The following is a 26,590-nucleotide window of genomic DNA, read 5'->3' as shown; positions in this document are numbered from 1 at the left end:
GAGGTGCAATTTAATTTTTACCTACAGCTGCAACTAACAATTACTTTCTAGATTGATCTTTTGGTCTATAAAATGTCAGAAAATACTGAAAAATACTCGCCAGAGTCAAAATTGATGTATTTCAAATGTCTCTGCTGTTCGCTTAAAAATGACTTAAAGCAATTATTCAGTTATCAAAAATAGTTTTCTGTTGACTGACTAATTGATTAATTGACTTATCAATGCAGCTCCAATAAAAACTTAAGAGGACAAAAATCATAATCTCATTATTTCATTGAATATTGCCAATTCTTTCTGTATTTAGGAATTTTCTTTTATGTTTTTAATGCACTTTTTGTACTCTGTAACAGCTCGACCCTTCTAATTTATGAAGCAAACACAAAAACTTCAACATGCACTGAATAAATCCATTCTTTCATTTTAGAAATGGCTTAAAGGAGTGGATTCAAAACCTCTATTCACTAAAATCCCCAGGACGAGGGGAACTGCAGCACCGACTCTGTAGTGTTTTGTTTGTTGCTTCATTTTGTGGGAAGAAAAAAAAACAACATGCCGGAGGACAGGAACGTTGCTTCACCGAGGTCAGACAACCTCTATCTGATTAACTGCAGCACTGATCATCACACACAATCAGATCTGGCAACCAAGAGGCTGTGTATTGTCAACCTGTAGACTGGAGGAAAACCTGACGAGCCGTGGCTAAAACATACTGGCATTTTTTGCTGCAGTCTGGTGTTCATCTTCCATGCAGGAGGAGAGATTTTCAAGCATCCTTTTTGAGAATTAACGGGCACAAAGAGGAGCATGCTAGCTGGGTCACCACGGCTCGTTGTGGGTAATGGAGAGGGCAGTGTGGCCTGTGTGCAGGAGACTGCAGAGCTAATCAATTGACTGGTGCAGCAGGAGAAGCTGCGGTTCAACCAGTTTAATGCTGCTGATCTGCCGCCGATGCATCCTCGCACCATCTAAAGTGAAGATCTTCTCTTTGCAACATGTTCAGGAGCTACTGTCAGATCTGTTTTAAGTCAAGATGGCTGCCGAGGTTTTAAAACAATGTTTATTATTATTATTTGTTGTCATGTCTCCTAGATGGAATTAGCTTTCAGTCATACAGTCTGTTAGCATAAGCCGTCATCTGCGCTCTAATATTAGAGCCTGTGCATCCTGTGACTGAGATGCTGTGCGCGAGTGACACATGTGTGATTGTGAGAGAGCTGCAGCGAGTTTAAGTGGGCATGAACGCCAAATGCAGCTACATCGGGGTTGTTATCTCCGCACACATACGCGCACTTCAAAGCAGGAGAGCGGGGCCGCATCTGTTAGTGATCCCCCTGAGGTTGGAGTAAACACATCAACAAAAACATCCAGTACATTTTGAAAGGCTGGGGACAAGTACGACAGGAACCAAACAAACAGATACAGCTGAGCATCTGTGAAGCTAGAATAAAAATAAAGAATCTCACTATTATATAAACTTTATTCACGGCTCCATGGTGATTATATGCTTGTGTAGCTGACATTTATTTAGGAATTGTTTCCTAAAATAATACGAGACATGCTTGAGGAAGAAATTTGAGCTCATGAGGTCTCTGTTGTAGCAAGCATGGCAAAAAAAAACCCTAACTATTTCATTCTAAAGATGAATTCAGACACATTAGTATTGATAAATTAAACTTTAATAGATGCCCCAGCGCCCTTGGTAGTAAAAACTGTGTTAGGTGAAGAATAAAACCAGAGATAGGGAGCGCCTCCGGGTTATAGCTGGAAGGGCCCCAAAGACATAATCAATACTGTAAGCTCTGTCTAATACATCAAAGTGACTTTTTAATATGTAAGACGCATTGGAGTGCAGAGCAGCACAGATCTGAAGGGATAAATTCATGTAATCGTTCCCAGCAGCAATTGTAGGGCAGGAAGTCTAACCTAAATGTGTCCGTAGAGTATCCAAAACTGAACTGAAAGCTAAATCGAAGCATTAAATGTCTGGTCAGAGTCATAATCCTGCTTTCTCATCATTAATCAGATACTTTCTGGGTTAAAATTAAAATTATGCCGGTTATTTAGTGTCCTTTGAGTGTGATAGCATTTAACATTTGGGAGTAACAAGTATTGACACATTTCAAATGAAATCCAGCCTTATCAGTAACCATAAGTCAACCGTTTTTCAAGAAAAGGTGCCTGACTGATGAACAAAAAGGTGACTAAACAATCATGAAAGAATAAATCTTCGAGATTGAGGAGAATATATAGTCATTCCAGGTCAAAGGTGAAGTCATGAGTCAGTTGGTGAAGGGGACATATCATGTTTTTTGTGATTTTCAGTTATCTTTATACTGTTATGTTGCTAAGGTTGTCCCATGGGTTGTTCACGTTGTCCAGTCGCATATTTCAGATCAGATTCGGGCTCAAACACGTACGGATGTATGTGAGAAGTTTCCATTTTGATTAAAGAATGAGAAAATGAAGTGAAGTCCTACAACTGACGCAGCTTCTGGGAGCTGGCCAATCAGAACAGAGTGGGCTCACATGGAGGCGGGCCTTAAAGAGACAGGAGCTAAAACTGCCTTTTTCAGACAGAGGCTGAACTGAGGGGCTGCAAAAAGGGCCAGTAGAAGATAAATAAGGAGTTTTTTGAACTGTAAATCACACAAGGATATACCAGCAGAGCCCCAGAATATAAATATAGACCAGGAGATGTGCATGATACGTCCTCTTTAAAGTAAAAGTCAAGTTGCAAGTCTTTTTTTGATTTTTGTCGAGTCTAAAATCATTAGATTAGGATTTTACTTTTAAAATTCGAAACATCCTCTGCTTGGTGCACCGTCAGGAAATGCTGTATTTTATTTTTCTGGCAGTGGCAGCAGCAGTTTATTTGTAATAAAAAGAGGAAGAGAAAGGGGTAGAAATTAGCAGTTTCCGAGCAGGGACAACAATAGCCCTTAATGACACTACCTACCAATGCTCGAATTTGGGAAGTGTGGGGCAAAATGTCACGGTTGCTCAGCACCACAAATATGTGCACACATTGTTGAATCAGAAGAGATTAGCACTTTGTTTGCCTCTAATTTCTCTCATTGCTTCCCTCACATTACCACTAAAATAGGCACAGATGTATAGAGAAGAGTAGATGTTGCTACAATAACTCAAATCTATAAAATGTAATGTGACGGGTCTTCTTTATGACTAAACTCTGCCTGCCTCACACCGTTTCCAAACAGGATTATGCTGCAAACAGGATTAATAATATCAATGTCACATTCATGAATTCTGCTTTTTTTGAATGCCGGATACGGACGGAAACATGACTAATCTGTGCATAAGCTCTCAGGAAGATACATCATTCTCCTTCTTCTTCATATTCAGCAGCAGAGTGGAGCATTTCCTCTCCTTTCCTGTGCGAGCGGTTGGCGTCATGGCAGTGATTTATAGCATCTGGTCACAGGGCTCGCTGACGTGGAGCGTGGAGAGGAAAGGAAAGGAAAGGAAAGGAAAGTGCTCTGGCTCTGCTCCGTCCCCTCCTTTCTTCTTCTATCCTCCTCTCACACCATAACACAACTAAACCCCCGACTCCCCGTCCAGTTTCTCAGAGTCGCTCTAGCTGATCCCCTCCACACCCATCTCTCTCTCCCACCCGCGTGTACAAGCATTCAAGCCCCCAGGCTGCAAACTAGACACTGTTGGCAGAGCTGTGAGAACTGTCTGACTCCAGGAGATGAGAGGGAGCTTTGTCTTTTGGTTTCTCTCATTTGGAGTTTTTACTTCTTATTCTGACAGAATGAAATATTCAGATTAGATTAGGATTAGCGCAAATCCTGCATTTGATCTTTGTGATATACATGTAAGTAGAGCTGTAACATTAGTTGATTAATCGCTTAGTGGATCAAGAGAAGATTAATTGCAACTATTGTCAAAATTAATTAACCGAACCCCTTAGTTACTGTTGCTACGCCTGTGAAGCTTTCTGTTCTCATACAGCACACGTGCCGTTTACAGTGTTACGGTAACAGATTTACTGCTCTAAATTCATAGTAATTTTTCAAACAATGGGTCCTTGATTTCAGGCAGACATACACAAAAGGAGGCTTCTCATTTTAAGCCGGCGACGGTCGACTCTGCCGACTGAATTAACTGTTGCTAACAGATTTTAATAGCTAGTTAAACTAACGTTAGCTCCATGAGTTGGTTGAAAATGCTATCTTCATCTTACTTTTTAATGTTTCCAGTTGACTCATTCTAAAACAAAAAACCTGTAAAACTTGAGGATAAAGATAAAAAAAAGTTAGCATCCTCACTAGTTTATGATTCATGAAGGAAACAGAAATATTGAGCTAGTTAGCACTTAAAGTATGCTAACAAAAAAATGTAGATCCAACTGTTATATCTGATTTCCTTCACACATAACGTTGCATTTAGCTTACATACTTACAAGACAGAAGTTCAATCTATGATTTACTGTTCATCAAACAAACGAGGACTGATTTTACCGTTACAAGAGAAAAGGCCTGTAGGAAAAAAACTAACCAGTGTGCTTAGCTAACATAACGTTTTGGCAGATAACGAGTTTGGCTGGGGTTGCTGGTGTATAAACTTCCTTAAACCCAATAAACAGCAGCTCTGATATAAAAGCATTCAGAATTCCTCATTCAACAAAGTGGGTGTTTTTAACATAAACTGTAAATCCACAAAATCCAGGCTACTATTGTAGGAAGTACGCTAGTTAGCTGGACATGCTAACGATTGCAGCTCACATTACAGCAGAAAACTATTTCTTACACTTTTGCTTTTGGATTTTTGTATTTTGAAAGGCTAACAATAAGACATTGTCCTCTACCACACTTTATATACAGAGGATTGCTCTTACTACAGCTTCATGCACACCGATTCAATGTATGGAGAAATCCAAAGCCAAATATTCGCTGGTTCAGGCTTGTCAAATGTGAGGATTTGCTGCTGTTAGTATATCATTTTAAAATGGATATGCAATATGGAATTTTGGACTTGTGGTCAAACAAAACACACAATTTGAAGACGCCACATTGGGCTCTGGGGAATTATACTGGGCACTATCAGTATTTTCTGATATTTTATATACAAAGTGATTAGTCAGATTAATAGATACTGAAAATAAATGTTAATTGCAGCCCTACAAGTATGTAAATCAACTCTATTTACAGGCTGAAAACCCAAATCCAAGGTTTCTTCTCCTCTCCTCTACTAATGCTTGAGGATGACTAATGAGTCGAATCAAAAGCTGGTGGAGGAAGGTTTCTAGGCCAAAATCTACATTTCCAGGCTGGCTGCAATTTTGAACATGTGCCAAAAACATAACGTCAGCATGACTGGGAAGCTCGCTGGGCCAAAGGGAGTCCACGTCTCATGATTACTTCCACAGAGGAGGGTTTATCTGAAAACTGAGACTCTGTATGCAAGGCAATAAGGCTGCAGGAGACAAGTACTATGGCACTGCAGATATCAGGAAAGAGATTAGGAAGAGGTTGTAATCTGTACAATACTCCTTTAGGAAACATTTACAGGAGATTTTTATCTGTATTTTTGGCTGTATCACACAAAAACTGAATTGTCTCAGCAAAGGAAGGCAGTGCCACTCCTATTGTAAACCACAATCAGAGTCTTTGAACATGTCACGTCTTGGAGAGATTTGACTCCAGGATTAGCAGACTTAAAGGGTAGGTTAACAATTTTTCAAGTCTGTCTTAAAAAAACAGTCAGCTACCCACAGGAACACTGAAAGAGTTTTTCCTGGCTATAATAATTCCTCCTGTCCATACTGGCTATTAAATAGATCCCCTTCAAATGCGTTTTCAATGTATGTGATGGGGGCCAAAATCCACAGTCTGTCCACAGTCATGTTGTTCAAAAATGCATTTAAAAGGTTATCTGAAGCTTATATGAGGCTTCAGCAGTCTGAGTCAGTCATATCAAGTGGATATCTGCCACATTTACAGTCTTTTTAGCATCAAATTCCCTCTTTGTGTTTCCTTGTTGAGCTGCGGTAACAAAAAGACTTTGGAACTAAAAAGACTGTAATGTTGAAAGATCTCTACTTGATTTGACTGATTTGGACGCTGAAGCTTCATATTAGCTTCAGATAAACTTTTAAATACAGCACTGTGGATTTTGGCCCCCATCACTTACATGGTAAGGGCATTATGAAGGGATCTAGCTGTGTTTCCTCAAAGAAAACTCTGATCTTTTCTGCTCAGTAGCATCGAGTCTGAAACACTAAAAGGCAGGAAACTAACTCTGATTAAGTGGCATAATGTGGCTGGTTGACTGGTTTCATGGAAGTATGGCAGATGACAGGAGAGATGAGGTCAGGAAGGGTAAGAGTGTGTGTGTGCAGGGGGTTAGTGTTAGGGATTTGGATGGTCTACATGCATTAGGGCTAAACCAAAGGTCCGCCAACCTCAGACCTGAATAAATCACTTTGATATGGGATTATGATCCTCTCTCACAGCTCTGCAAGCACACCAGGCTGTAAAAAACAAACAAACCCTGGCTGACTTTTCTTTTCTTTTGTTTTTTTTTTTCTTCTTTTGTCTGTCTTTTCTTTTTTATTTTTTTTTATTTTACAAGAAAGAGGCTCTCAGAAAGGAGTCACAGTGAAAGAATGTTTCTGTTTATCTAACGCCCCTGCCTTTTTCAGTGTCTAGCATTCCTGATAACGTTCCACGCTGATCATCTCCGGAGCTCTCAGTAGAGGGCCTGGAACCAAAACATGCTTTGTTATTCACTTTACGTCACATATCGATGGGTGGATTTGTTTAAGAACAATGTTCGCTTTGTCAGTCCATCAATATTGACTTCTGACACCAAAATTACACCAAAATATAAGAATTAACATTAAGATTCAATGATTAAGCTGCATTTTATAGCAAAAAAAACACCTTTTAAAAGTCCTCTCTCTCTCTCCTCTTAAACACACTGCTGCAACTAACGATTATTTTCATTGTCAGTTAATCTGTTGATTATTTTCTTGATAAATTAATTAGTTGTTTGGTCTAGAAAATGTCAGAAAATAGTGAAAAATGCCCAAGGTGCAACCTCAAATGTCTTGTTTTGTCCCAAACAGTCCATTAACCAAAGATATTTCATTTATTATCATAAAAGACTAAAGGAAGTAGTAAATAATCACATTTAAGAAGCTGGGACGAGAGAATTTTAGTATTTTTTCTTAAAGAATTGCTCAAAATGATTCATCGTTTATCAAAATAGTTAATTTTCTGTGGATCGCCTAACAGATTCATCGTTGCAGCTCTACACCGCTCCTCTTCTTCTTCCCCATCCTCCAATGTATAGACACCCACACATGCATCGACAAGCCTGCCTTTGCGGTGATAAAAAGCTGCTGCAGACGTTTCTCCCTCCATCCAATGCTCTCCACATCAAACAGAGAGGAAGGGGGGGGGGGGGGGAAGGGACGCCACAGAGCAGAAAGTCACCTTCTACCAAGATACACAGGTCAAAGGCAGAAATGGAGGTGTGCAGGTCTGCATGAGGCTTCTCCTCTAGATTAAATGTGCATCATTCTCTGGTCTGTGGGCCACTTCAAGAGAGGCTGAAACCATCAGCTGGAGATGCAGATGTTTAAGCCAGTAGCTGCACTGCTGAAGTGTCTTTGAGCAAGACACTCAATCCCTGCACCAGAGAGAGATGAATGAAGACTTTTCCTGCAGGAATCTGTTTATATCTCAGTAATATTGTTGTTGGAGTGGTTGTTTTTTGGCAGAGAAAGCTCCTGTCTCAGGTCTATGTCAGGGCCATTTTTCACCCTGTGCACCACTGACGTGTTTGGTAATGAAGACCACGGCTCAGTGCAGCATTTTTCCAGGATCTCTGCTGGTTATAGAGATGCAGACAGCCCGCACTTTGCTGTGGAGGAATTACAGAGTGTTGCCAGGATGGCCGAACATCCTGTCTTAAGATATGGGTGGAGAAATCTGATCTGCAGCTGTTGAATGTAAAAATTTCCGAGCATTTCTCTGCTCACTGATACACACCCTTTTATTATAAAAACAATAAGATGAAATAGGGAAATGACCTGTTTCATTATCAGAAACCACCCTACTCCCATCTTAATTTTAATGCAACATTATTCATGACCTATTTCTATATTGGCTGTATACTCACATGTCTCTGTTAGAGTCAGCTTCTGCTCCAAATTATGTCCAAGGTCTTTATAATCCATTGTTTCCATTCAGGCGGATCGCAGTGCCTTTCCAGTTGCTGTCATTCCTCAGAGTCGCTCAAGTACAGGAGATGAAACTCCCGGTACAGATCAGCCCAAACACGCCCTTTGTAAATCCAACCGGAGTAGAGGAAAAAGTGGCCAAAAAAATAATAATAATGTGGATATGAAGAAGTATCCGACTGAAAACTGCGGGGAATGTCTAAAATGTTAAGTGAGAATAAACTACCGTCAGTGTCTTGTTTGAAAAAAAGGCACAGATCCTGCGGGTGTACACTGTCTTTAGTGGAAAATCTACAGTGTGAGAATAAAAAAGCTTCAGTGCCACAAAACCACAGGCAAGCTACAAAACATGCGTTAGTCACATCCTGTTAGAAATTTTCAAAATAAAAAGATAGTGTTTCTTTTTTTGTTTGTTTGCCTGTTTGTTTTTTGTTTAATATAAAAACAAATTCATGTGTGTTTCCACTTTGCTTTATTGGAGCTTTCAGTTGCATCTTGCGGTTTCTCTTCATTAGATGAGTTTGCTCTGTTGCCATAGAGACAGCTCTCGCCATGACAACTGAGTAACATCCATCTGTGAGATGTGGTTGAAAGCTCCGGAAAAGGCTTGTAGCTGGACTTTAGATTTAGATTTGTATGGGTTTTTTGGGGGTTTTTTTTGTCAAACTATTGTCTCCAAAGTCAAGAATTAACTTTTACATATTGTTGCAAGTATTTTGTTTTACATATGACTAAGGCAATAATGAATAAGTAAACACAACAATCTCAATTTTGTGGCAGACAGTTTGGATAAATAATCTGTAGTGTTGTTTTTGTGAGAGACTGTGTACATTAATAAACATGAATGCTGCAATTTAATGTTCTGTACCAGAGTTTGCTTAATTTTTTTTAGTTCATTTTTTAAATGTCCACAGCTCTTTGGTGGGTCACAGTAAACATATATAAACAATGACAGACAGGACAGGAAACATAATATTAAAGTTAAGATTAAATTGAATGATATAGCCCAATTAATGAGAGAGGTCCCCAGACAGGAACCTGCTGACTATTCCCACCTCACATTTAAAGACTAAAGGGGGCCGAGCGTTTGCCGTCAGGGCTCCTCGACTGTGCAATGACCTACCTGAGGAACTCCAGTTTGCCTCATTAGTGTCTTCTTCTAAATAAACTTTTGAGGACTTATTTTTATCGAAAGGCTTTCTTATCATTTTTCCTTTATTATTACATTTATTTTTACTCTTCACTGTTGTGTTATGCTGTACTTTATTCTTATTCCTCATGCTTGCCTGTTTATTCATACATGACTGTGTATGTTAGTGGTGTGTTTTATATGTTCATTGTAAAGCACTTTGTAATGCTGGTTTGGATAAATGCTATACAAATAAACTTTATTATTATTATTATTATTATTATTATTATTATTATCATTATTATTATTATTAGTAGTAGTAGTAGTAATAGTAGTAGTACTAGTAGTAGTAGTTGTAGTATTAGCAGTATCATGCTTGAAATGCATAGGCTACTACTGAAATTTGTTTAGGGTTAGTTAAGCACTTAAACTATTTAATACTGCAATATGTTTTACCAAATAATGCATTTATAGAATTGTATGTAATTGTATTGCAATTAGATTTAAAAACAATATCTAATTTCAAGCGTTACATGTCAACACAATCATTTTATTCTGAAGGCGAGATTGCTTTATTTCCGGTTATTTTCTCCGTCTCGTGAGCTTGACGCCGCCGAACGCCACGAAAAAACCGCATGCCGGACAACCGGACTGTACCATCTGTTTGGAAAAGGAAGGAAACTCACTTATCGATTGGATATGTGACCTAAAACTCTGTGCAACATGTACTGAAAATGCAAAACGGTACATTTTATTCATCTTTTGTCCTCTTTCACTGATTTTAGCTGTCGTACCGGGACACAAGTGACCTGTTTCTTGAACTCGGTGAATGGTTTGACCCATCAGATGATTTCCAGCAGCTGTAACCAGCCCTGCTACTCACAAGGAGGTGAGTTGTCATAACAGCGTTTTTAAAAGGTCTGTCTGTGTAATTACAGCATAATTAGCTCTTAATTAGATATTAGTAACGGTGAAAGACATGATTTACCTCACAGATAACAATCCATCGGGTAAAATACATATAATATGAATTTTTGATAGATGTATATGCCTGAATTTCCACAGGAAAACAGAACTCCCACAGGAATATCACATGAAAAATTAACAAAAAATAACATTCAAAGGCCTTTGCACCAATGAACAGACAAAAGATCCTTTAGTTAAGCTGCAGGAACATAATGTTTTGGGATATTTAAGCACAAAACATTGCATACTGGAGCCTTAAATCATCTTTCTGGTGAACAAAAAGGCGTTATCTGCCAGTATGCTGTTCAGACTATTGGAGATGACAAGCTGATAAACAATTGATACGACCTTCCTGCCACTGCAACATACAGTGGAGGTCAGTCGTTCAAGGAGGAAACCTGCTGCCCTGTTTCATCTGATGAAATGAGTCGCAGCAGGAGGATGAAAAAGTATATTTAAAAACTCAAGAAAACTAATAATTATCCACTGTGAAATGCAAACAGCACCATGGCTGTACTAAACACTGCTTTATTAGGCAAATATGATCAGGAACAGCCTGTATAGTAATGTGAAAATATTACAAGTGTTGGATCATTTTGGATCATGTTAAAATGTTTCTGTATCAGTGATTATTCTGCAAAATGTTATGGTGTACTTCTTCTCTCACAGATGAGGATGGAAGTGGCCTCTGCAGAGCTGGGAAGGAGTGTCATTCATTTTTTAAAGGAGGCATTTTATAAATAGTCTGACCAGAATCACACCCACTACGCCTTTTTAGAGATTTGGATAAAAAATTCTGATTAATTATAGATGAGGTCATCTCTGTTATCATCATTTTTTCCCCCTCAATCTGCAGGATGTAAATGATGACACAGAGTATAAATATATGCAAAATTATCCACCATTAAAATGTTTTTTAAGGCTCTTTATAGTAAACAGGCAGCAGGATATATAATATAACATGACGACGAATTGTGCTAAATGCTAAAAGTGTATACAAGAGTTATGAGAGACTGATAAAAAATGCATGACCCACTTAGCTTAGTGAACACACTCAGGACATTATAGACTTGAGGATTGAAAACACTTGGGCTGCGGCTGATGCTAGAGACTTCTTGACATCCGGATCATTCACTGTGGTGGATCCCCCTTTTCATTTATTTACTTTTTTTCTCATCCTAACATCTAAAAGTATCAGTTGAAACTCTAATTTCACAACTTAAGTCCAACAAAGTTGCAGTTCCTTAAAAAGCTGTTTTTCATTTGAAATGTGTCTTTGGTACATAGAGGCTAAAGATAGCATGTGAAGCAGAAACACTGCTAATCAATCCGCTGGCTGAACTGCGACACATGAAAGGGGAAAAGAAGCAGCTCCATCTGGGCTAATGGAGTTTGATCTGAACCACTGGTGCCTGCGAGGGAGCGAGTGGCTCTGTTGTTGAGTCTGGAGTCTGTTAAAAGAATGATTTGTTGATGCAGTAATGGCATTTGAAAATGCAAAGAGAGAAAACGCAATACAGAGTTAAGGGAAAGGCAGGCTGCGCTCAATAAGCCTTGGCTATCGTGTTCATCTCCTATCATCACACATACAGTATGCAGGCCAATAGACTACCATATTCATATGACAGTATTTGTTGCTGCGTTTCCATGTGTTCCAGAGAATATTTCTATTTCTAGCAGAAAAACAAACAGAGATCAGTTTGAGAGGCAATTGTTGACACTGATCACACTATAAAGCGATGTTGTTTTCCTAGAAGATGTTGCTACTGCAGGTCATGTGTTACAGAAGGGAAGGGGTGGGGTGTATTTTTTCCAGGCTATAACCTCAAAATAAACAAATGACCTAATTTATGAGAGCACATCTTGATCAGTGAAGGGACTCGTTATTGCGCCGGTGATGATATTCAGACACAGCTAAAACTTTGAGTTCTCCTCAGGTCAAATCTATCAATCCACTGCACCAGTATGAATCTGTAGATGTTTACATTTTGTCATTGGGCAGATGATTTTATCCAAAGGGAGGCAAAGACAATCAAGCATTACAGGAAAATGACTCAAAAGAGATGTACGAATTCTCAAGTAGCTGACTTGGCACAAGTGCAATGAGAAGCCTTTCCTTACAGCTAAAATATGCAATGTATATATGTTTGAATGTTGAAGGGTAGTTCATTCATTATTTTATTAATATTGTTTATATCAGCCCTATGTATTCTCTTTCTAACCTTGAATTTGCTCTTATTTTCATGTTACAGTATGTAGTGTTATGATTGCATAGACTGTGTAACCTGATTGTTCTCTGTGGATCTTGCATAGGTTTGTTTCCTGTAGACCACACAACTCCTCTTAACCTCAGTTAAACTGTTAAAAGGAAGTTCTGCATCCTCTGTGTCTTATCAACACAACGTGGCGACGGTTATTACCCACGAACCACTTAGTCTCACCTTCAACAATTCATCTTAAGGAGGGAATAAATGTCTGTACAAAATTTCATAGTAATCCATCTGATAATTGTTGAGATATATGACTAAAAACAACAAATGTCAACCTCATGATGGCGCTAGAGGAAAATTTAAGGGATCACCAAAGCCATTAGGAGTCATCCTTTGGGGATCACAAATATCTGCATCCAATTTCATGTTCATCCATCCGATAGTTGTTGAGATATTTCAGTCTGGACCAAAGTGGTGGACTGACCAACCAACAGACCAACATTGCTATCCATGGAGCCATACCGCTAGCGTGGCTAAACAAACAAAATATGTTGGACAAACAAGACATGAAAAGCTCAAATACTTTTGCATGTTTTTCTAATGTTATTCAGTTATACCGTCATGTTCTGAAGGATCCATAAATACACTGTGCTTTGAAATGTTTTACACAAGCCTTGTGAAATTACAGCAGAACAAATTGTGCCTGCAATCCACTGATGTACTGCCAAGGAACAGACAGAAGCCCAAGTCAACATGATTAGCTCTCCACTCATGCAGGCAAATTAGTTTTACTGTATCTCCCAACCCATTATGGGGGCATTTAAAGCCAAATCTCACCTAATATGCCTCGTTAGAGCACCTAAATGTATAGATAAGGAAGGAGTTCTAATCGGGAAGGATCAATAAGAAACTGAACCAATGTGCATGCAGCTTTGAACTGTTTCTACAGCAAAGAGCCTTCTCAGTGAGACTTCCTTTGAGGGAGTGCATGTCCATACTCGCCCACACCTGACTGAGACATGGGGAGGACCAGAGAGCCTCCCATAACCCCACAGAGACATGTAGTTAATTGCCCCTCCTACACTCACTACCACAAAAGCACCACATAAAGACTCCAACCCAAGAGGACTCCAACAAAGAGCCCGCAGTTACACTTAAAACATTCGTCTGAATCCTCCTAATGCACGTTTGACCGGAGGGAGAGCACATTTCGCTCTGTGAGAGGGAGTTATAAAATACTCCTTTTATTGTAAACCCCCCACCCCCAAGTACACAATGGTTTGGTTTTACAGGGCGAGTACACATATTTGGAGAGCACACTGCTGAAGTCAGAGTCTGAATATAACTACAGCTGCTGCAGAGTGGGAGTCAAGCATGTACAGTTGGTGTGGTTATCAAGAGCAAAGCTGGGGGGAAAAAATCTCCAGCTGATTTCCTTGCAAGCAGATGACGCTGCGGTTTAAACTGGATTGCATCCTTTGTCATCTTTGTGGATGGAAATAAGCACGAGGTACATAAAAATACCATCTCGTTTCAATCAGTCATTTCCGTCTAGCGTGAAAAACTGCAAAGATAAAGAAATGGAGTCAGAAAAGTCTTATTGTCATTGTTTCACCAGTATGACATCTGATGAAGGGAGTGACTGATGTATCCATTTGTCTTTCCGGTTAAACGCCATCCCTCCCTCATGCCCAGTCAGTCACATTGCTCACATACAGAGTCACACTCCACCCCTCTGCTCTGCCCTCTAGCAGTTGGCACTGCGGTGTCATCTCAAGCTCTCAGCTGTTACTGTGGCGTACCGCTGACTGGACCGGCAGCTGTTGTGACTGCAGCGACATGTACTGCCATATCATCCACAGATAAGAGCATCAGGGATAAAAACAAATGGCTTTTAAAGTGTTTTGGCGTCACCTGACGTCGCCGTTATTGTTCCAAAATACCTCAACAAGTTTCCATCTTATGACATAAAAATAGAGGCTGAATAGTTGCAAACATGTAATTTTTATGATCTAAAAGAATGGCAGACATATTTGAACCCATGCACATTTAAACACAGGCCTCATATAGAGGCATTTTACAGACAATCATAGTTTATGTGCCCGATGTATTTACATATTTGCTGTGCAGTTCTCCTCGAAAGCTTTATACAGGAATCCAGACCCTGGAGTCGTTGTAAAAGAAGGACTGCTTTGACGGAATTTGTGGATTATAGAAACCTGAAAAGAGGAAGAGAAAGTTCATCTTAATGCTTTACATGAACATTATCACCAGTCATATTAATGTCACTTCACAAAGTCGTGCAACGAGTTGAAATGATATAAAAAATGTGCATCGGTCAGGATTTATAGACATACACATCTTTTACCTGCAGCTAGAGAGTCTAATATCCCATGACGATAACTGGTGCGCTGCCTGGATGATTTATAATTTTGTCTGAAATCAAGGTGAACTTCATGTAATGCGACAGCTACCAGTTGCAGGGGAGTTACTCCTCTCAATTGCTCCAGGCGATACGAGACAGAGACGAATGTTCAGTGAGACCAACCAAGCTCTCGCTAAAATCCCCTAAATTCCCCAAAAAGGGAACTTTCTGTTTAAATTTGTCAGTTTTGTTTTGATAATGTCTTACACGTTTGCTTTTCCACAACAACATTTGATGAGAATATTTGCATTAAACATTTACAATGTTTTTTTGTTTTTCTTTGTTTCATTCATGTACAATCTTGCTGTCTTCCCCTTTTTATTGTGTATTTTATTTGTTATAGTGGTGATGACTATTTTGGCAGCTGGAACTGATGTAACCACTTTATATAGTTTCTTCCATGCCTTGAAAATAATAAACAGATGAGGGAAAATATATATACCGTATATTTATGATGGATTCGTCTCATATAGAATTTAGGTTTGTCCCCAAAAATACATGTATCACATTTCTAAAGGTTTCAAATGTAATAGCTCATGACAGAACAGTAATCCAACTAATCAGTGAGATCTGTGAGGTTTGTGGTGTAACTGACAGAAACTTTGAGGTTACAACGGCACCATTAACAACAAATAACACGTGAAATTTGATGAACTGCAAAAACAAACCTTTAACCAACTTTTACTGCAGTCAAACCTCACTGACCTTGCTGACAGTATAGGGGTCAGAGGTCAAAACCTAGAATGTGAATTATTTAACCAACCAACTAGTAAGAAAGTAAGTAAACTACTTACAGTAGCACTAGCTAAGACTTTCTAGCCTCTTCTTGACATTAGGAAAGAGGAACACAACCAAACATGATGCACATATGTTGCTCGGACAGCTATGATAGCTACTTTTGCTTATAAGGAACAGATATGTAGATTGACAGTGATCAGTTTGCACGTAAGCCTCACTTACTCAGTGGGACTGATGGGGTTAAAGAAAAAATAATCCAGCCTCGAATAGGCAGACTCCAGGAATTATTTTATAATGAAATATAATTAAAGTTTAATGTGTGCCTACTTTTCCTTATGCCTAATTTACATATACTTAAGTCAGCAATTTCCTACATTTCCTACATTCCATTTCAACAGCTCCCAGAGCAGGACTGCAAATTTAAAGCATCCCCAATCTGCCTCCCAATGTATGTATTTAAAACTGTAAAAATCTGTTTGTGTCTATACTGAGCAAACTAGTGTGTGAAAGTTGTGGCGTGTTACACCACAGCCATGCCCCAGCAGAAATCAGTACCCTCTGCCTCCTCTGCAGTTGTGTATGAAATCTATGAAAAAGGATTCTTGATTAGCTCTTTCTTTTTGATTTGGGATTGACACCAAATCCTGATGTTCAGTAGTCATTGTGTTTTACGGAAGTGAAAGGTTTTCTGCTACATCATCACATCACTTGTCTAGTTATTTACAAAAATAATAACAATACATACCAACAAACAAAATGCTCTGTAAACTGCAAGGTAAAGCTATTTTTCTAACAGATTTATTCAAAGGGTTTTTCCTGTAAGGCATTACCTGGGCCTGGCCTCATATTGGCCCGTGAGTCTTGGGGTATCCTTTCAGTTCTGGATGCAAACGCAGCAGTAGGCACGGGATGTTTGGGCAGACCGTCATAATTCCTGAGGTTATACTGCCCAGGGCCTGGCAACGGAGGGTCCTTAGGAACAATGAGAGGAGGCGCTGATATTGCCAGATAATATCTCCTCCTGGAAGAACAGTTGAGAGGATGTACGTTTTTTGATTACTGACAAAGAAATAACTGGGGAACACACATTCAAAGCCGGTAAATATTGCGGGTTTACTCACGGGAGGATGGTTTTCTTCACAGGTGCAGGGGTCTGATGTGGACTGTAGGCTCCTGGACCTGGCACACCTTTATCCAATGGAGGGGGGTTTCTCTGAGTTTTTGATTTGAAGGGGGACATGACTGCCTTGGGGCCATTGTGGAGTAAGTTGCTGTTCACTTCATAGTGGCCTTTAACATATTTATGATGTAATAGTAAAGATAAAAAAGATGAAATTGTGAATAAGACAAATGGAAAACATTAAAAAACATATAGATAACATGAAATTATGAATGTTTTACACAGAGAAATTAGAGAAATAGAGATAATTACATGGTGATGGCACATTTTGGTTTAGGCAAAAAGAGTCGCGTCCAGTTTTTGACAGGAAAGATGATGTACCGGCCATCGCGAACTTTCTCTCTGCACTACCATAATGGACCTGCACAGAAAGAGGAAACAAGCAGCGACACATAAACTAAAAAAGACACACAGCACAGTCTCAAAAGATCGACTGATGTTTGGATAATTCATATACATACGTACGTCATACTGATTCGGGGCTGGAGTTTTGTGCTTCGGACCATCCAGCTGCACAGCCACAGGCAATCTGAACACTCTGGAGACTCCAATATTAAAGTCGTATTTGTTCAGAAAGCCGCCCGGCAGGTTGTATGCATTTGGTCCTGGTATGCCTCTCTGTGGGACACTGGAAGCTCTGGCAGCCTGGCACAGAGGATTATATGACGAAGCATTTTAATGCTCCTGGTGATGAAATGGGTCAGTTCAAAACCTCTCAGCTGAATACAAACTCAGCATCAGGGACCATTCAAGACACCAAGGACATGTCCTTTGTATTTTTGTGGAAATTTGGGTTTTTTATCAATCCTGGGTAATAAAAACGTACACATTGTGGATACTTTCATTGCTCCAAGTAAGTCCTGCATTAAAAATATTAATTATTATAACTTATGGTAGTATTAAAAGTAATAATAAAGCTCTAATAAAGTTATATTACTGGATTATTATTACTGATACATTCATGTGTAGGAAGCATTTTACTTTTGTGGTTGGTTGAAGTGGAGCAGATTTTAACTATTTTATATACTGTTGGGTAGTTTTATATATACCAATGCATCATATTTTATAAGGTAATCATATTTTTGTATGGAAAATGTTAATGTCCAAAGTAACTAGTAACTAATGTTGTTAAATAACTGTAGTTGAGTAAAAAGTGCAATATTTCCTTCTGAAATGCAGTGGAATAGAAAGAAAGAAAGTGAAAATAACTCAGGGGATCTGACCTTGGATGCAACAAAGCCTGTGGTGCCTTTCTTTGAGAAAGAGGGACTTTGAACCTCAGTGCTGGACACACAAACATAGCTGCCTGGTCCTGGGTTTTCATTCTGAAACAAATACACATTATGGTTATGTTACATAACTCTTTTAAGATGTGTAAAACTTGTATTAAGATGAGTTGACGGGGTCAGATTCCCTACCAGACAGACTTGTGATGGGAATCTCTTTGCTTGAGATGAAAACCCTTTCTTTTCTTGATTTTTTATCACCACAGTTTGGTATTTTGTTGGTATTGAAGATGAAACGCTGCAATCAGGGATCTTCTTGGCTAAAAAAAAAAAAAGGATGAAAAGAATGTAAATCAAATCAAATTGAGTTTAAATTTAAAAACAGCTGGAGTTGACCAAAGTGATGTACAAATTACAGTAAAAGGCACAACAGTAGAGAATGAAATGACATCAGTAGGCTAGTAAAAAGGCACAAATAACAACAAAGAAAGATAATGATAAAATACAAGGCAATATCAAAAATATATGCACAAATGTGAAAAACAGAATAAAAACTGTAAGATCAATTTATAAATAAATAAAGATTACAAAAACATACTACAGCCATGTATATGGCCCCAATTTTATTCCATACAAGAGCAACCACAGGCCATTGAAACATGCTTGAGTTTCGTCTTAAAAGTGTCAATGGAGGGGAAACATTTGATCGAAAACTTAAAACTATTCCAAATATTTTGGTGCCGCAACCCACAGAAGTTAAAGCTTATTCTCACAATATGTAGACTCACTTTTAGTAAGTCCTCGGTACATGTTGCCCATAGTTCAGCTGAATAAAGCGCAGGTAAATCTGTAGCCATGTATAAAATCCTGGCATGTTGCTATGGCAGGTTTCTATAGCGACGTAAAAACAGCGCGTGGTCCTGTGGCGCCATCTGTCGGTGACAACGACCGTTGATCAGTCGTTTTAAAACCAAACCCGCCACTGTTGTGTTTCCCAGATAGCTCGATCCATCATGGCGATGCATGCGAAAGCGACTCCACCACAGATCCCGGACACCCGCCGGGAGCTCGCTGAACTGGTGAAGAGGAAACAGGAGCTCGCTGTAAGTTTATTTTACCGTATATTCGTCTAAAGATGAAAGCAGCGTTATAGATTTGTCAAGTTTCTTGTCATGTACAACCGTGGCTGGCGCTAATTGCAGCGTAAATGTAAACGTTTTATTCAGAGTGAGCACGCTGCTAACCTAGCTTAGGCCTCTACCAACTCTACTTGCTAGATTAATTCACTAGTTAATGCTAGATATTGGGCGTTGGTGCAGTTTATAAAACGCATGTGTTGCTAGCTTTTCGAATACATTTTATTTGATAACATCAGTTTTTTGTTGCAGCGTTTTTGGCTGAAAAAAAATATCCAGCTAACCGCTACATGTTAGCTGCCGCCCGGTGTAACGTTAGCGTAGTTCTCGCGATATTTCAGGGACATGGACTTATATTATATCAATATGCAGGTTGATTAGCGATCATATATTCAGGCTCAAAACATTTTGGACTGCATACATGAGAAATGCCAGCGTCACACACACAAGCCACGTATAAACAAAACACAATTTTAAAATTAAGAAGAATACTCATCTCAATATAATTCATATTGTGTTTACTGTATCTTTGTCTGCTCTGCACTGTGTAGATGTATGTAAATTGTTACCTGTACATATTTATCCTGTAAATACACACACATAGTTTATTTATACTCAAATTTATATTTATATCTATTTGTATTCATATTTCTATTTATCTGTGTTTTTGCAGTTTTTATCATGTCAATATGCATGCACATAGTCTTTGTACTTCTATATTCTGCTTTTTTGCACACACATTGTTTTTATGTAAATATGCAAGCATATAGTACACCCCCACTACAAAGAAATGTAAATTACTGTCCTTTTCTCATACGGTTATGTTTTTGTTTATGTTTATTGTTTGATGTTCATGTTTATTGCTTTTTCTGTTAAAATCTGAAACACATTGAATCCCTTGCACTTGTAAATGAAATCTGATTCTTGCAGCTAGACCTGTTTTGCCTTGTCCGGATTAATCGTATTTAGTAGGGATGCACGATATTGGGTTTTTTGCCAATATCCGATTTGCCGATATTTCCAACTCATTGTGGCCGATTGCAGATACCGATATATGCACATATTTTTTCCAGCTGGCTGAGGAGACTATTACACATGCAGTCATAGATTGTACTAAGTATGATCAAGAAAGACAATATATGAAGGAAGAACTTAGGAAGACTGGAGTTCAGGAGCTCAGCGTTAAAACTTTAATGAACTTGCCAAGTGGGTGGAGCAGTAGAGTTTTCTTTGAGTTTATTAAACAGACAGGATTAATGTGTAGGGTTTTATCTCTGGTCCACACTCCGAAGCAGAAGGTGGTGGTAATGCACCTAATACGCTGGTTGCCAACCGCCGTTATAAACCAAACAGAGTGGTACATCCTGTCAGCCCACGTGTTTCCTATCTGTGCAGCTGAACAGAGCAGCTCCTCCGCACACTATTTTACCCTGACGGTCCCAGTGCTTCCCTCCACAGGCTCCACTTCACTCAAGCTGCCCGTCAGATCAGCTGCATCTTCCCACTTTAACCTGACTAACAAACCGGGGCTCAGTGCTCCGGTTGGATCCACACGGAGAGCTCGGCTAACATTAGCTGAAACAGTCCGTCAGTTATGCAGCAGAGGAGAAGGCAACAAATCGGCCTCTCATAATCGGCAGAAAATGTTCATTTCGGCCGATACCGATGATGTGCCGATAATATTGTGCATCCCTAGTATTTAGTCTTCTTTTAAGAAAAAGATGTCCAAATTCTCTGGTTCCAGCTTCTCAAACGTGAATATTTTCTGATTTCTTTAGTCTTCTATGACAGTAAACTGAATATCTTTGAGTTGTGGACAAAACGAAACATTTGAGGACATCACATTTGGCTTTGGGAACCATTTTCTGACATTTTATAGACCGAACAACTAATCAATTAATCGAGAAAATAACCAACAGATTAATCTTAAGTATACCTAAGATTAACTTAAAAGTGCAATAATTGAATCTAAAGTATTTTCCAAGTAATGTCCAAGTACCCTCTTATTGTGTAAATGAATAAGTAAAAAGTATTGCTATACTGTTTGGTTATTCTGTACCTGCAGTTCAGATTATACAGGTACAGATCTAATGTCTGCGGCAGTCTGTATGCTTGTAATGAACTTTATCTATCCAGCTCTTCCCTTAAAACCAAATCATATCCTCAGTAGATGACATGATATAGCTGCAAATCCACCTTAGATCTAACCACCATGAACTAGTACCATATTTGTCTTGCTTTTTCACAAAACACGCCTCTGTCGTTGAAGTGTGATAACATTCACATACTAACACATTGTGGGCCAAACTCGCCTCTTGTAAAGCCGCTGCAGTCAGAGTTACTCATAAGATGCTTTTCAGAGTGTGACTAATTGGTGTTGCTATTTCTAATTATATAAAGATGACCAGATATTTTAAATGTGTAGCAACATAAACGTGCAACATTAATTCCAACTTGACACAATTTCTTCTAGGAGACGCTGGTGAACCTGGAAAGACAGATATATGCATTTGAGGGCAGCTACTTAGAAGACACTCAGATGTATGGCAACATCATCAGAGGATGGGACCGATACCTCACCAACCAAAAGTAAGTACATAAAGACACATAAATCCTTTGCTCTCTGTATTTTTATTTATTTAATTTGCGAGGTGAGGTAATGCTTCAACACTGTTTGTGCGTGTTTTCTTTTGCAATTCTAACAGGAACTCCAACAGTAAGACTGATAGAAGAAATAGGAAATTCAAGGAGGCAGAGCGTTTATTCAGCAAGTCGTCTGTCACATCAGTCGCAGTAAGTCCTTCTCTCGCTCGGCTATTTCACGCAGTATTTCAGTTATTAATTTGCCGCATGACAAGAAAAGAACCGCTTATTCAACTCACTCTCTCTTTTGATTGGCAGGCGGTATGTGCACTCGGCGGGATACCGGATCACATGAGTGAAAAACGTGAGTCGTTTTATATTAATCTTTTCCAAAGTGGGCAGCCTTGGGAACATTTTCGATGTTCTGATTAGTAAATGTCATACTGAGTTCGTGCTGTCGTTTGAACCTCGTCAGGCGAGGCAGGCAGCGGCACAGAAAGCGACGCATCTCCAGATCTCCAAAACCAAGAAAACGAGCCCAGCCAGGAGGACACGGAGGACGTGGACTCGACGCTGCAGGACCTAAAGCCCCAAAAGGCTGCCTCCTCCTCCTCCTCCGGCAGCCATCACGGAAGCCACAAGAAGAGGAAGAATAAAAACAGACACAGGTAGAAAATAAAGCTACGAGGGCCGATTGTCGCTTTTTATTCTCTGCTGTTTTTTCCTCTCCGTGGTGTTTATTAACAGCAACCTAATCTGTTCTATAGACAACAAGTGAATTTGCTTATACACAAGAAATCAGGCTTCACTGCAATGTGTTTACATGCACTGTGCTGTGGTAACCTGGATACTGTAAACTGACACGTAACGGGTCATTAATCCGATTTCACCCTCATAACTTATTTTAAATGTATTAATGATACAAGATGTTGCCCTCTGATCTAAATTCAGACACATTATTGACGGTGAATGTGTCTGAATTGTACAAATGGTCAATTGTTCTGCTGCAAAGACTTGTTTAGGCTACATAGTGTCAGTTTTAGTCTGACTTACAGTTACATTACTGTTAATATGAGGATATATCACATTGTGTAATGATGAAAATGACTTTCTCCAGGAGAAATCTAGTGAGGAAGTCCCCTAATCTCCTACTCAAATTACAATATCCAAGTTTCTTGTTAACATGACTTGTATGAATCAAGGAAAAAAATACTGCAGAAAGCCAACAGTAAAGGCGGGGAGTGCTGAGGCCCCACACTCGGGGTTAAAAAAATGTCCGTCATGAAGAGAGACGAGATGCAAAAATCGTTTAAAGTATGTATAGAATGAGGGAAGAAAAGGGTTTGAGAGAGAGAGAGGTTGAAATCCTGTCTCTCTCACCGTCTTACAGCTGGCTGGTCGCCGCATGAAATGATCGTGATTGTCAGTTTCAGAAAGTTCAAAATTCCAACATCAGAAATGTGTCCGGGGAATGGGTTTCCGAAGTGGTTCAACCATCTGACAATCATTTCGGTTGGAGCATATGACGCGTTAACGTTGTTACTCGAGTCAGCAGTTCCCAATACTTTTAGCTTGTGATCCATTTAAAATGAGTGAGTGTGTGTGTGTGTGTGTGTGTGTGAGAGAGAGAGAGACTCGTCATCTCAGGTTACAACCTCAGTATAAACCTGGTTTGTAAGCAGTTCAACCTAAGAGTGCATTTTCCTCTTTAAACTGGAATTATACTTCTCTGGGTTGCATGTTGGCAAACATGGACAGGTGTTGAACCAACCAACCAATTGCCTGACACGCAGGTCCGCAGTCTGGAGACGATTACATGTATGCATGGAGAAGGATATCCCCACCACTACTTTGTTTCATTTGACAAAATGTTTAGAGGCCTGAGGAGATGAAAGTATCCAGTATAACACAAGAAAAGTACTAATTTTGTGTAAAAGAAACATGTTTTTCTTTCTTATCCTTTCCTTCCCCCTCTATCTTGCGGGATCCAGACACTATGTTAGGAACCACTGACGCTGAAGTGCATGTAAATGCATTGTTTATTACTGGAAGTAGCTTCGTTAATATAAGAGTAATTACAGTGCATTTTAATTTAGTGACCAAACTGGTTTGTTAAGTAGAATTGTTGTTCTATATTTGCATATCCAAGGAAGATCTTTCCAGTGTTTAACGTCACTGTATTACCCACCTATTTATTGTCAACCTGTATTTCCTGACTCATGCTTTACTGTCCTAACCACTTATTAACACAGCAGGCGCTCCACCTAAACACACTGCGATGAAGCGGTTCTCTCACTCTGTAAAGTCGGGGACTGCAGTGTTATGTAGACGTAGGGCTTAGACTCAGGTTGGTGAACTAACAGCTGCTGCCTCTCTTCCTTCCCCCCCTACTGCCGCCCCCCTCCAGCCCTTCTGCCATGTTTGATTATGACTTTGAGTAAGTCTGAATTTTACTTCCTGCTCCTGTGGTGTTTACATCCTGCCTGCCGTAAACTCCATCTTTAACTCCTTCCACAGTTTCTCCTGCTCTCTCTTTATGCCTTGCCTCTGTTGACCTAGAGTTTTGAGTTGAAGCCTGCTAGTTATTCAGTCATACTGCATGTCCAACACTTCATTCTTTTATTTTATTTTATTTTTTGAATGCATATCAGCATCCATCACTCTAAACTCCCATTAGATTTTGTTGCTTGTTACTGGGCGATTTTATCATTAATCTTTCTGATCCCAGATTTCATTTTGAGTTTGCTTCGCCAATCCCAGCAATAAATAACATTGCTGGTGTTGTCGGATGTTGGTTTTGGCTACAGGTTTGTGCACAAACAAGAACAGACACATGGTCATTTAGCGTTCTTGTTATTGGCTTGTTTTTTGTTTTTTTGTTTTTTTTAGGCTTCTTCATGGTTTAGTAGTGACGCCGCTTTCCTCTCAGAACGAGCTTTATGATCCATTCATATCTAATGCTTTCTTTATTGTTGTTGCAGGTTTGACATGAAGGTTAACAAAAAGCCGAGAGCTGTAAGTTGAGTTCTTTTCATGTTTTAATTTATCTAAAAAATACAGTGGTGACTGTCTTTTTTAGTTTAATCATTTTCTCCTTCCTCCTGCAGGATTATTCAACCTAACAAAGACGACTGGAAGACCTGGAAAACACACGAGAGGATACATGTAGAGAAACACAATATTTCTGGACTTTGTGAACTTTGTATGCCTTTTTATTTTAATTTTTTTTGTCATGTTTCAGTCTGTACTGTGCGTATTGCTCGAAACATTCCCCCCCCTCCCCCCCAGCCACCCACCACCCTGCATGTTACTTGGAGCCTGACGAGGCTCACCTCCAGTAACGCACCATCTTGTATAGTGTTTAAAAAAAAAAAAAAAAGACTGTATTTATTATGTAGCTAATTACCATGTTTCCCATTGTAAGAAAGTTTTTTTTTTTTTTTGTTTTGTTTTGTTTTGTTAATCGTCACATATCCGTATAACCCCTGAATGCCCCTGGATTCTTTTATTACATTTTTTTGTTTTGCAAAAAAATAATAAAACACCAGTAACGTGAGTATGTTTTTGGGTTATTTATTAAAAGATCTTAAGTCTGTAGATGTTACTGAAGGCAGTGCTTTGTATCGCTCGTTACAGCAGGACTTGTTGGAGGCTGTGAGTTGTCTAAGTTGATGCCTGGCTGTAATTATCACCTCTATTCTTGTATGTGTCAGACGTGCCAGAGAGCTCTAATGAGCCTTTGTAATTGACCAAATTGTTGGATGGAGTTCCCACACATATGGTCCATAAAAGTTATAGATTTTTTTTTTTTTCATACTGTTTTTCTTAAAGATCCAAATATGATCAAAGTGTTTATTTAGCTGATACAGAGAACAGCCAGCGCATTCTCTTGTGACAGCGCTGTTTGTTTTATGAAAATAGTAACTTAAGTAAACAGGCGTCTCCGAGTTTGAGCCAATGGCTGTACACACACAGCGTTGTCTGGCTTTTCTCAATGGTAACCTCGCATCCCTTAAACTGTTTACACAAATAGATGCTTGGAAAATTGTTTCCTTATATGTGTGTGTTGATTAGAAGATGCTTGTGAAAGTCAAAGCTTGTAAATCTGCATGTTCTCTACGTGCAGTATCGGAGTTTATCACTAGGAAGCGCCAGAACATCGCATACAGTATATTCCATATTCTGTTGAATGTTAATTAACTTTACCTATTGGGCAATTACAGCTGCAGCCACATCTGTTTGTACAATTTTCCCAATTTAATCATTGATTGTATGTGTAGAACAACATTAATGCACAAAAAATGGGCATTGAAGCACAAGTTTGTTACTGTTAATGATGTGTAGACAATACAAGCCCTTTCACCACAGTGGGATTAGTATGATTACTGATTAATCTACCAACTATTTCCTAGAGTAAACATTTGTTGTGTGAAATGTCCAAAAAAGGGTAAATTGTCAGCCACAGTTTCCGAAAACCCAACGTAATGTCTTCAAATCTATTGTTTTTTTTTGTGACCCAACAGCCCAAAACTGAACATTTTCACTTTACTGTCCCATAAAACAAAGCACAGCAGCATAATTCTCACCACAGAGAAGCTGGAGATAGTTAATGTTTATTAGTTGTTTTATAGTTGCAGATTAATCCATGAACCTTGTAACACCTTAAACGTGAACTTGACATGAAAATGTAGGTGCACACAAAGCCTTTCTGATCCTATGATTTCATTCTAATAGTTGGTGTAATTTATCCATAAAACTCCTAATAATGTGCTGAAATCAAAGGAG

At 39.1% G+C, this 26,590-nt stretch overlaps 3 protein-coding genes across 5 annotated transcripts in view; 1 reads left to right on the top strand and 2 right to left on the bottom strand.

The window, feature by feature from the left end:
• LOC122969490 (MAP7 domain-containing protein 1-like) overlaps positions 1–8,531 on the bottom strand; it is a 46,803-nt gene extending 38,272 nt beyond the window's left edge. For all 3 annotated transcript variants that reach the window (XM_044335189.1, XM_044335190.1, XM_044335191.1), the window contains exon 1: positions 8,152–8,531. In XM_044335189.1, coding sequence (XP_044191124.1) covers positions 8,152–8,218 — 67 coding nt within the window. In that variant the 5' untranslated portion in view covers positions 8,219–8,531. The remainder of the gene's footprint in view (positions 1–8,151) is intronic.
• Positions 8,532–14,502: 5,971 nt separating this feature from the next.
• stpg1 (sperm-tail PG-rich repeat containing 1) lies at positions 14,503–19,016 on the bottom strand. The gene is made up of 8 exons (XM_044336389.1): positions 18,875–19,016; positions 18,279–18,406; positions 18,084–18,185; positions 17,326–17,505; positions 17,113–17,221; positions 16,802–16,970; positions 16,511–16,701; positions 14,503–14,736 (listed from the first exon to the last, which is right to left on the bottom strand). The coding sequence occupies exons 1-8, from the start codon at positions 18,903–18,905 to the stop codon at positions 14,663–14,665; spliced, it is 984 nt and encodes a 327-aa protein (XP_044192324.1). The 5' UTR covers positions 18,906–19,016; the 3' UTR covers positions 14,503–14,662.
• A 26-nt stretch (positions 19,017–19,042) lies between these two features.
• meaf6 (MYST/Esa1-associated factor 6) lies at positions 19,043–25,361 on the top strand. The gene is made up of 7 exons (XM_044336390.1): positions 19,043–19,189; positions 21,696–21,811; positions 21,928–22,015; positions 22,124–22,169; positions 22,281–22,473; positions 24,787–24,820; positions 24,913–25,361. Exons 1-7 carry the CDS (start codon positions 19,100–19,102, stop codon positions 24,925–24,927), a joined length of 582 nt encoding a protein of 193 aa, XP_044192325.1. The 5' UTR covers positions 19,043–19,099; the 3' UTR covers positions 24,928–25,361.
• Positions 25,362–26,590: the final 1,229 nt, after the last annotated feature.

Source organism: Thunnus albacares, chromosome 19, assembly GCF_914725855.1.
Source record: "Thunnus albacares chromosome 19, fThuAlb1.1, whole genome shotgun sequence".
In the NCBI taxonomy this organism is placed as follows: Eukaryota; Metazoa; Chordata; class Actinopteri; order Scombriformes; family Scombridae; genus Thunnus; species Thunnus albacares.
This window is presented reverse-complemented; position numbering and strand designations above follow the sequence as displayed.

Excerpts from the sequence above, each read along its gene's own strand:
- stpg1 (XM_044336389.1), bottom strand. The coding sequence starts at position 18,905 with ATGGGCAACATGTACCGAGGACTTACTAAAA. Across the intron at positions 18,186-18,278 it reads TCCCATCACAAGTCTGTCTG|AATGAAAACCCAGGACCAGG; the intron begins GTAGGGAATCTG and ends TATTTGTTTCAG. Across the intron at positions 17,222-17,325 it reads CAGCCCCGAATCAGTATGAC|GTCCATTATGGTAGTGCAGA; the intron begins GTACGTATGTAT and ends CTTTCTGTGCAG.
- meaf6 (XM_044336390.1), top strand. The coding sequence starts at position 19,100 with ATGGCGATGCATGCGAAAGCGACTCCACCACAGATCCCGGACACCCGC. Across the intron at positions 22,016-22,123 it reads CGTCTGTCACATCAGTCGCA|GCGGTATGTGCACTCGGCGG; the intron begins GTAAGTCCTTCT and ends TTTGATTGGCAG. Across the intron at positions 22,170-22,280 it reads GGATCACATGAGTGAAAAAC|GCGAGGCAGGCAGCGGCACA; the intron begins GTGAGTCGTTTT and ends GAACCTCGTCAG.